At 31.2% G+C, this 12237-nt stretch overlaps 1 protein-coding gene across 1 annotated transcript; it reads left to right on the forward strand.

Annotated features, from left to right (window-relative positions):
- The first annotated feature begins 8806 nt into the window (after window positions 1-8806).
- On the forward strand, window positions 8807-12083 carry LOC140812861 (protein NRT1/ PTR FAMILY 1.2-like). The gene is made up of 4 exons (XM_073171231.1): window positions 8807-9002; window positions 9098-9315; window positions 10183-10733; window positions 10919-12083. Exons 1-4 carry the CDS (start codon window positions 8810-8812, stop codon window positions 11784-11786), a joined length of 1830 nt encoding a protein of 609 aa, XP_073027332.1. The 5' UTR covers window positions 8807-8809; the 3' UTR covers window positions 11787-12083.
- The last annotated feature ends 154 nt before the right edge of the window (window positions 12084-12237 follow it).

Raw genomic sequence — 12237 nt, forward strand, 5'->3', positions numbered from 1 at the left:
GTGAAGATGGATATTATAAGAAACTACACAAGGAGTTGTCAAAATCAAGCAATAACCGGATTGTAAAGTATGTCATGTTTATAAGAGAACGTCTCTGATTCTTATATATCGCTTATGGGCATGATTTTTATTTTATTTTTTATGCTCTGGTTTGTTTCAATTGATAAATGCTTCTAGACATACTACTGTGTGAATGCTTTTAAATATTATCAAAATTTTGTACATATATTTTCGCAGTTAACTGTCCATGTACAACACACTTGTATTTTTGTAGTTTTCTAGTGTATATATAGGATGAAATATATCTCCAACCCACCAATAAATACCCATGGATGACGAGTACTAGTTCACTTCTTTATGTTAAAAGTAAAAATTTACGATAAAATATAAAAATCTCAAACTCTCAAAATATATTAAACTACACATTTTATAAAATTTTGTCTACTCAATTGTGTTTTTCTTCACAAATTTATAGACCTATTTATAGAATTTCTTTGAAAATAATCCAAAAATAAATACATCATTATATATAGGGGTGAGCATCGGTTAATTCGGTTATCGACCGAACCGAATTAGCCATAACCGAACCGAACCGAAATATTTAGCCATAACCGAACCGACCGAATTAATTTTCATAACCGATGAAAACCGAACCGAATTAAAATCGGTTAATTCGGTCGGTGACCGAATTAACCGATTAGTTTATAAAAAAATTGTGATTTAACTTTAATTATATATGTAATTTTTTTTAACACTACACTTTATACAAATGCATAAAAACATAAAATCACATACATCACAAATGTATAAGTTTTATTTGAACATCAATTAATACATATTATATCGATTTTAAAACTAAAAATTAAAATATTTATAAAAATTGATAAATAATGTTTTTATTAAATAATAATATTTATTATATCGGTTAATTCGGTTAACCGATTTTAAAATTTTGAAAATCGTAACCGAACCGAATTAACCGAATTTTTTTAATTTGAAAACCGAATTTCCGAAATAACCGAACCGAATTTTCGAATTAGCTCGGTTCGGTCGGTTAATTCGGTTTAACCGAAATCTTGCTCACCCCTAATTATATACATCATCACACACTAATTTTCAATATTTATAACTCTTATTTTCAACAGTCAATCTATTATTTTCAACACTCCCTTTGTGATGATGATCATGATACAATGATTGTCTTGAGTACGCGTTTTTATATTGTCTCAGTAAAAATTTTACTAGGAAAAAACCATTGGGGTAAAAACCGTAGTAAGGGAAAAAGAGTATAGTCACGTAAACTCTCCTTTATGTTAACACGAACGATTCTTCACAAATTTAGTAGATTGCGCATCCCAATATTATATATATGCTTTCTGAATATTGTCATAGGAAGTGCCTTTGTGAAGAGATCCGATGAGTTTTCACTTGACTTAATGTGACGAATATCAGTATCTTTATTCTTCTCAAGGCTCTTGGGTGAATGTTAAGAACTTAGAGGGCATATGTTTAGTTCTGTCATTTTTTATGTATTCTTCTTTTATTTGACTAACATATGCATTATTATCTTCATATAGTATCACATGTTTCTTGTCGAATGATAATCCGCATGAGATTTGGATCTGTTCGATCATTGATTTTAGCCACATACATTCACGGCTTGCTTCATGTAGTGCAATAATCTTGGCGTGATTTGATGAAGTTATGGCGAGTGTTTGTTTCTATGAACGCCAAGAAATTGCAATTCCTCCACAAATAAATATGTATCTGGTTTGAGAACATGCCTTGTGTGGATCAGATAAATACTCAGCAATCAGCATATCCAATTATGCTTTGATTTATATTTTTTGAATACAAAAGTCTCAAGTCTGTCGTTCCTCGTAGATAACGTAATATATTTTTAATTGCATTCCAGTGTCTCTTTGTTGGAAATGAGCTAAATTTTGCCAATAAATTTACTGCAAAAGATATATCAAGTCTTGTACAATTTGCAAGATACATAAGGGCATCAATATCACTTAGATATGGTACTTTTAGACGAAGAATAACTTCATCATCTTCACATGGACGGAATGTATCATTTACTATGTTTAATGATCTAACAATCATTTGAGTACTTAAAAAATTGATTTATCTATATTAAAACGTTTAAGGACATTTTCTGTATAATTTCTTAACGAAACGCAAGGGCATATTGAATTGTTTACATATCTTTTTTCATTAAGTGCTCACTTAGCCGATTATACCACATTCGACCGGATTGTTTAACCCATATAATGATCTTTGTAATTTCACAGAATAACATTCTTTGGGTTTTCAAATTTGTGCTTTAGGCATCTTAAATCCTTCAGGGATTTTCATATATATATATATATATATATATATATATATATATATATATATATATATATATATATATATATATATATATATATATATATATATATATATGAAAATCCCTGAAGGATTTAAGATGCCTAAAACACAAATTTGAAAACCCAAAGAATGTTATTCTGTGAAATTACAAAGATCATTATATATATATATCCCGCCAGCCCCTTGCCGAGGGGACGTTTATGAATCTCATAGTAATAGAAATACATGTCCTACCATCGCGATCTGTCCTACTACAGGTGTTCGTTCACAACAAAATATTTTCTTTGTGCGCCATAAGTACCTCTCCTTCGGCGAAGCATTTCTTCATTTGACTCGCGCGCAAGCCCGCCCCGTCGGCACGAAGTGATACATCGTGCTCAAACATGAGATGTGGAGTAGGAGGTTGTCACTGACATATATATATATATATATATATATATATATATATATATATATATATATATATATATATATATATATATATATATATATATAAAGTGTGACAACATTCATAAGACGCATTTCTAAATTTTTAGATACCGCCAAACTAATAAAATACTGAAACTTAATTGCATCCATAACATGAGAATACGTTTCTTCATAATCAAATATATTCCTTTGAGAAAAACATTGTGCAACAAGTCGAGCTTTATATCTTACTATTTCATTTTTCTCATTTCGCTTTCGAATAAAAACTCATTTGTACCCAACAGGTTTTACACCTTCAGGTATAAGGACTATAGGTCCAAAATGTTACGTTTATTTAGCGAATCCAATTCAACCCGGATGACGTCTTTCCATTTTATCCAGCCCTATCGATTTTTACATTCACCAAAAGATTTTGGTTCATATTCTTCATTGTCATTTATGATGTCAAATGTCACATAATATCTCATCAATTTCTTTTATACCTTTTTGGTTCCATATTTTCCAATATTAATATATTGATACAGATTTCACGATTTTCATCAGTTTGTGGACAGAACATTTTCATCATCATGTATTTCTGCCGGAATATCATTATCTATTTTGTGAGCATTGTGTTTCTCTATGCTTTTTATTTTTCGATGATTTTTATCCTTTGAACCAATTGTTTTTCCACGCTTTAAGCGTTTAGTGACATCACGAGTGTCTTCAATTTGTTTAATTCCAAGCATGGGCATTTACAACATGTATATATGATATAGTTACCTCATTTGTGTCTGCAAAGGATCTGGTATTTTAATTACTATTCTTTGCAAATGCACAATTTGTTGTACATCATTTTCACATCGTTTAGTTCTTGGATCCAGATGTAAAAATGATGATGTATACCATGTAATTTTTTTTCGATATGTTTCTTTTATCCCCTTAACATTGGGTGACAATCAGCAAAATGTGTTGTAAACACGTCACATATCTGAGGTTGAGGTTCAAAATATTGAATTATTGATATGCTATCATAGCCAACATAATTCCAATCTTTGAGGTCACATTTTTATTCGTTGAGGCGGTGCAATAGGCATGTATACCATACATCCAAAAATTCTCAGATGAGAAATGTCTGATTCTTTACCAAAGGCAAGCTGCAATGGGGAGTATTTATGATATGCACTTGGTCTGATGCGAATTGATATAGCAACATGTAAAATTACATGTCCCGTATATAAATGGGGATTTTTGTTTTCATAATCATTGGTCTAGCAATCAGTTACAGACGTTTAATCAATGATTCAGCTAATCCATTTTGTGTATGTACATGAGCAACATGATGCTCAACAGTGATTCCCATTGACATACAATGATTATTGGGAAGTAAATTCACTAACATTATCAAGTTTAATTTTCTTGATTGTATGATCAGGAAATTGATTTCCGTAATTTTATTATTTGAGCAAGTAATCTTGCAAATACCACATTCCGAGTTGATAATAAACATACATGTAACCATCTGCTAGAAGCATCGATCAATACTATAAAATATCTAAATGGCCTACATAGTCGATGAATTGGCCCACCAATATCACTCTGAATACGTTCAAGAAACATGAGTGATTCAGTTTGGATTTTAGATGGTGACGGTTTAACATGTTTTCAAAAGAACATGCTTTGCATTGAAACTTATTATTTTGAAAAATATTCTGGTCTTTTAGCGGATGACTATGTGTATTTCTTATAATTATTTGTATCATTGTTGAACCAGAATGTCCTACTCGATCATGCCAATTGATTAATATTGAAGAATTATCAACTATCATGTTTGATTCAATTGGACTTATATGTGTATAATGCAATCCAGTAGGGAGCATTGGTAGTTTTTCAACTACATATTTATTTCCTGATTTATATATGGTAAAATACATATATTTATCATTTCATTCATTTATTGTCTACGCATCATATCCATGGGAATATATGTCACTAAAGCTCAACAAATTTCTTTTCGATCGTGGTGAATAAAAAACTATCATTTATCATAAATTTTTTATCATTAGGTACCAAAAAAATGTATTTTACCACAACTTTTAATCAAGTCTACAGGACCTGATATTGTATTCACCATTGTTTTTGTTGGTTTTAGTTCCAAAAAATATCTTTTATCTCGTAGAATAATGTGCGTTGTACCACTATCAGGTACGCAAACTTCCATATGATTAGTTCACTGTTTAGCTTTGTTTATAGCATTTTTCATATTGAACTTCAAAAAAATATGCAATTAAAAAAATTTACTGATAACACATATGTAATTTATTGAAAAATATAAGACATATCATAATTATACAATAAAACATTAGCATATGAGCACATGAAAAATAAAATATTTTGCATTTCTATTTCACCAATATATTGATCATTTTCAGGGAATTTGCAGCATTAAAATAAGTTGAATCACCCAAACAGTCAATGCGTTCAGTGAAATTGGTCTCTTTTTCTTTTCCTTTTATTGATTCTTTATAGAGCTTACAAAGGTATTTGGGAACTCAAAAAATACGAGACCAATGTCCTGAAGTGCCGCCAAGAACTTTCAATTCGTTTTGAGTGATTTTCATTAACACTCATGTTCTCACTATGCCTTTTCAGTGGGTGGTCCGTGATGCCCTTTTGAGATGAGTTATAGAAGTAACTATCTCGATTGTTTTCAAAACCACGGTTGCGACCACGACGTCGATTTCAACCTCGACAAAAACCTTGTCTTTGATTTTGATTTTTGTTTTCAGGTTTAAATTCATTTTTACTTACAACATTTCCTTCTGGAAATGCTGTTGATCCAGTGGGTCTGGACTGATGATTTCTCATTAGCAGCTTGTTGTTCTTTTCCACCACAAGAAGGCATGCGATAAGTTCAGAATATCTCGCAAATCCATACACTCTATATTATTGTTGTAGAGTTATATTTGATGCGTGAAACGTGAAAAATGTTTTTTCAAACATTTCCGATTCTGTAATCTCATGTTCACAAAATTTTAATTGCGAGATTATTCGATACATCGCTTAATTATATTCAATGACTTTCTTAAAATCTTATAATCTTAATGTATTTCATTCATCACGGGTGGTCATAAGTATAACTTCCTTGATATGTTCAAGTTTTTCTTTTAATCATTTCCATAAAGTCATTGATTATTTTCAATGAGATATTCATATTTTATTCATTCATCAAAATGTTGACGCAAAAATATTATAGTTTTGCTTTTTCTTGTGATGATGAAATCCTATTTTCTTTAATGGTCTCACTTAAAATCAATGACTCAAGATGTATTTCTACATCAAGAGTCCATGATATATAATTTTTTCCCATAATGTCGAGCGCAACAAATTTGAGTTTTGCCAAATTTGACATAGTGATACTAAAAAAATAACAATGAATTTTATTAGTTAAGTTATAAATCTATTAATATGCATGGCAATAAAAAGTAACGGATAAATTATTAGTACAATCATTTTTAAAAATAAAGAAAAACGCGAGGTAGATATTATCTGATAAATACAAGACTAGTGAGTATGCTAATCAAAATAACCTTGAAAGAACCATTTTCTTCTTTTTCAAAAATTTTGATGAAGAAAATTTTTAGGGAGGAAGAATAAGTTTGGAGTTATTGAATGTGTTTGTAAAATCATATTATAGAATAAAAACTAGCTGTTTATGATCGTTACAAAATTTTAAAAAAATAAATATATGAATATTTAAATTTTATGGTAATAATATTATGTATATAATGTTAATCATATTTAAATAATTATGTATATCATATCATAATCACATCACGTTATTATAATGGGGTGTCATAGACTTCTTTTATATAATAATATACTAGTAACCGTGGCACACGCGTTGCGTGTGTCCTGAATACATGTGGCTAATATATTAAATATTCATGATATTACAACATAATGACGTCACAACATAAAGAAGAGAGTTTATTTTTCATGGTGGCTAGTTTGGAGAAGAAATAATATTATTTTTCACGTGAGCAGTTTCGTTATGACGGTGAATATAATATTATTTGTTAAGAAAAAATATAATATAAAAAATGAGAAAGGGTAAATTAAGAAAGAAAGTTGGTGTCCTCATAGAGCGGTTATTATTAGGGGCTCAACTATAATAAAATAGTAAATATAAAAAATTAAAAAGGGTAAAATAGGAAAGAAAGTTGGTGTCCTCATAGAGCGGTTATTATTAGGGCTTCATATTTAATATAATAGTATTGATATAAAATAAATAAACAGTAACACAATAAAATTATATAAGCAATTTACTAGTATAATCATATCATATACAATAAACAAACGGTAACACAATAATATATATAATGATGAGTCATAGACTCTTTATATATAATAACATGATATTATATATTAAATATATATACAATAAAAATAAATAAACAGTAAAATAAATATTTTTACTTTTGAATATTGTTACATTTTTATTGTGTTTTGGAGCTTGGAAAAATATGGAGATATTTCGAGTATCGTGCTGATAACGTGTTAAAAGTAAAAATTTATGATAAAAAGTACAAATCTCAAACTCTCAGAATATATTAAACTACACAATTTATAAATTTTGTCTACTCAATTGTGTTTTTCTTAACAAATTGAGAGGTCTATTTATAGAATTTCTTTAAAAATAATCCAAAAATAAATAGACGATTATATACATAATCACACATTAATTTTTAATATTTACAACTCTTTTTTTCAACGATGAATCTCTTATTCTCAACACTATTGTTTTGCCTTGTTTTTATTAATTACATTGACATATCTCATTCTTGCTGTTGCTTTCACACCTTATGTTGAAAATAAGGCTTTTGTTTGGTTTTGATTATCCTGAATAGAAAAAAAAATATTATTTTTCTTACTCTTCAAAATAATAAGTTTTAACTAGACAATATCTTTTGTGAGACGTTGTCGTGAATATAGATTCATTACATCGATAGATCGGTCTATACGTGAAAAGTAATTTTTTTTATGAATCAAGTTAGATAGGATATCTGTATCACAAAATCATCATACGATTGTATTTTCTGAAAATGTATCGGAGAATCTTTGATATTAGTATCAGAATAAGTCAATTTTTTTTTTATCGATATTAGTACTCATTTAACTCAAAGAGACTTTGAAATCCGCTTGACTTTTTTTCTAAGGAAATTGAAATTCATCTGTGTTCGAGTACATGAAATAATAATTGAAATTACAAAGTATCTCCCGAAAAAACTGGAGGCGTTACATGAAATATGCACGAAAAAAAAAAGAAGGAAAGAAAGAAAAACATTCGACTACCACTTCCAAAATGAAGGTCAAACTCTCTCCCCTTTCATACTATACTTGCTAGTCAAAATCTATCTAAACCCAAAATTCCAAACATTTTATAATCCGACAAATTATTAAAAATTGGGTTAATTAAATATTACCAATCAATTCTATTTGATTATTGATAATAAGCTATTTTTATATATATACATATACCATTCAAAAAACAAAAATTAATTATCACAAAGATCGTATGAGACGATCTCACAGGTCAATTTTATGAGATATATATTATATTTGAATCACAGATAAAAATATAGTTTTTCACAAAAACTCATCTGAAACTGTCTCGTGCATCAATTTTGTGAAACAAGTATTCCATTTGGGTTACTCATAAAAAATTATTAAATTTTATGTCAAAGTGTTGTTCTTATTGTAAATATGGACATTATTAACATGTCTCACTAATAAAAATATATAAAATTGTCTCAAAAAAAAAAACATACTCATTAATTATTTAGTTATCCATTAATAAAAATCTTCTATTTTCTGTTACTTTCTCTTTGTTATTACTATAACAAATAATAAAGTTAAATAAATAATAATCCGATCCGGCCGACCCAATTCTATTTCTTTTCTTTTTTTATTATATATGATATAGGAACATAAATGATTTCGCACTTCGAGGGTGCGTAAATGCATGATTGGCAGCTGTCATCTATGCTTGTTGTGCCTCCCTCGGTTGCAATCCAGGCGTAAAGGGTCGACGGAGAAGATGGAAATGGAGGAGAATTCAGCTTCTGATCAAGAAGGTAATATTGAAATATCATTGAACCAGAAACAAGCTTCAAGAAAACCAAAGGGCGGAATCATCACTTTACCATTTATCATAGGTACGCACCAATCTTGTCAGTGTAATTAATATTATTGTTGCTGCTGAATCTTGAAAACTTTGTTTGTTCTCGGTTGTTTGGTTGGTTGGTTGCAGCAAACGAAGCCTTCCAAATGGTAGCAACCATTGGTTTGATGCCGAATATGATATTATACTTGATGAACGAATACAGAATGGGAGTCAAAGAAGCTAGCAACTTGATGTTTTACTGGTCTGCGGCTTCAAATTTTACTCCACTTATTGGTGCTTTCGTTGCCGACTCATTTCTTGGGCGTTTTCTCTGTATCGGAGTGGGATGCATCTTTACTTTCTTGGTAAATTCTCGTGTTTTGAGTTTGAGCTTGGAATGAAAACATTGATTGTTTGGCTTTATTTTTCTCAATAATCTCTCTTCCCAAAAATTAAATGGGAATATTGCTTTTAATCCTTTATCTTTTATAAGTGATTTTGGTCACGTCCTTGTTTCCTATTTTTAGTTTTTTTTTCAATATAAGTGCTTAGTGTCACACGGAAAAATTATTACAATAATTGCAGACTATGTTGTCGGATTTTTACAAATATTAGTTAATAATCAGTGAAATTTTTAATATGGTGTGTTGAGTTGATAATTTTATAGAACAAATTATATATATATTATGTTGTCGGATTTTCACAAATATTACTCAACACACCATATTAAATTAAATTTCACTGATTATTAACTGATATTTGTGAAAATCCGACAACATAGTCTGCATATATATACATATATATATATATATATATATATATATATATATATATATATATATATTAAAAAATTGAACGTGGAAATGGAAATATTTGTGGAAATCATAAGAAATAACATCTCATTTTCATGTTTTTGTTTTTCAATGCCGCCATGTTGTGTCTTATCTTCACGCTTTTCAATTCATGCAGCCATTACGTTACATAATTTTCCGAAAATATTCTCATATTTTATGATGATTTTTTAATTAACATTTGACGGAAATATTGTTACACGATTTTTGGAATTGTACAGTAAACATGGACTGTTATTTTCCAAACATGAGATTTCATCTCACAAAATTCTTTCACAAAAAGAAACAAAACAAAAAATTTCCATCAAAGTTGTCATAATTTTGATTTCAAGCAAGTTCATTCGGCTTATTAACTTTCATTGTATCAATGTTGATGATCAGGGGATGGTTCAACTATGGCTTACAGCTATGATTTCGAGCGCAAGGCCACCACCGTGCTCTATCTTGGCTCAGCCCTGTCATGAATCCGCAACTCCAGGACAATACGCGCTGTTGATATCCTCGTTCGGCTTAATTTCCATTGGTGGTGGTGGGATAAAGCCATGTTCTATGGCATTCGGTGCTGATCAAGTCGACAATAGAAACAATCCCAATAATGCCACGGTATTAGAACGCTACTTTGGTTGGTATTACACGTCGACTGTAGTCTCAGTTTTGATCGCTTTCACGGGTATCGTCTATGTTCAAGATCACATGGGTTGGAAAGTGGGCTTTGGAGTTCCTGCAGTCCTCATGTTTTGCTCCACGCTGGTATTTTTCCTCGCCTCTTCTATATACATCAAACACAAGGCTGACAAAAGCTTCTTCACTGGATTACTTCAAGTAATCATCGTTGCTTACAAGAATCGCAAGCTTAGCTTTCCATCGGATTACTCAAGTGGTTATCATCGTGAGAAAGCCTCGGCTTATGCATTTCCAACTGATAGATTAAGGTATCATGGCTTCAGCTTTTGGTATCATTAAACTAAGAGATGTTATTGACGCTTTTAGCCATCTAGACAGCGTGTTGTTTATGTAGGTTTTCATGACCAAATGACTTGGATTCTGTTCGTGTAATTGTGTTCACCTTCTCTCTTCCCCATTGTTGAAATATTTTACAGTTCATTTCTTGTTTCAGGTTCTTAAACAAGGCCTGCGTCATCAAGAATCCTCAGGATACATCTTTGACCGGCAGTTCTTCTAACCGGTGGGATCTGTGCACAATTGAACAAGTTGAGGAGCTGAAAGCACTCATCAAAGTCATCCCATTATGGTCCACAGGAATCATTGTGTCCGTAAACATAAGTCAGAACTCATTTCCCTTGCTCCAGGCCAAGTCAATGGACAGGCACATCAGTTCTAACTTTCAGATCCCTGCAGGCTCATTTGGGATGTTTACAATCATCGCGATAGCAATTTGGGTCATCCTATACGACCGTGCAATCATACCATTGGCATCCAAGATTACTGACAAGAAAGTCCATCTTGATCCCAAACTAAGAATGGGAATTGGGATCTTCCTCTCTTGCTTGGCCATGTTGGTTTCTGGAATCGTGGAGCGTATTCGGAAAAGAAAGGCAATCGAGCAAGGATTACTAAACGATCCAAGTGGAATCGTACACATGTCGGCTCTCTGGCTCGTGCCACAACATTGCTTTAACGGTTTAGCAGAAGCCCTGAACATGTTAGGCCAAATCGAGTTTTACTACTCTGAGTTTCCAAAGAGCATGTCTAGCATCGCAACCTCCTTGGCTGGCGTCGGGATGGGCGTTGCAAACTTGTTAGCTAGTGTTATATTGAGCAATGTGGATAAGGTAACAAGGGGAGGAGGAAAAGAGAGTTGGGTTTCGAATAACATCAACAAGGGTCACTACGAGTATTACTATTGGCTTCTTGCAACTTTGACTCTCATAAATTTGTTATATTTTCTTGTTTGTAATTGGTGTTATGGACCCAGCGGTGAGAAAGTAGTGATAACCAGCATCGATGGGGATGGATTAGAGTAGAAAAATGTATTGTTATGATCATCAATCTACTTCCGGTCCCGGGTCCCGAGTCTAGATAAGCGAGGATGGTTGTCATCCATCATCAGATGGCCCTTCATGGCTGAGCTTTAGTCCGAATCCAGCTAAACAAGCCGAGAGTTAGCGCGGAGCCGTGGAGGCGTTGAACAAGCACATCCAATCATCTAGAGTGAGTCATTCTTTTGTCTTGAACATATTGTTGGAGTTTTCAAGCATTGAACTTCTGAAGAATAGAGTTTTATTATTTTTACTACATTCCTATTTATGTTTTCATGTGGTCGAGAAGTTTGAATTTGAGGAATATTTTGTGTTATTGTAGTTTTGATGTCTAAATTTATTTAGTTGAAATATAATATGTTATCACAATTACTAAAGCTGGAATTTAAAATAATAACCGTAGAGGATAACGTAAAGCGATTTGAAATATTTCAGA

The sequence above is a fragment of the Primulina eburnea genome, chromosome 1, assembly GCF_022965805.1.
Source record: "Primulina eburnea isolate SZY01 chromosome 1, ASM2296580v1, whole genome shotgun sequence".
Classification (NCBI taxonomy): Eukaryota; Viridiplantae; Streptophyta; class Magnoliopsida; order Lamiales; family Gesneriaceae; genus Primulina; species Primulina eburnea.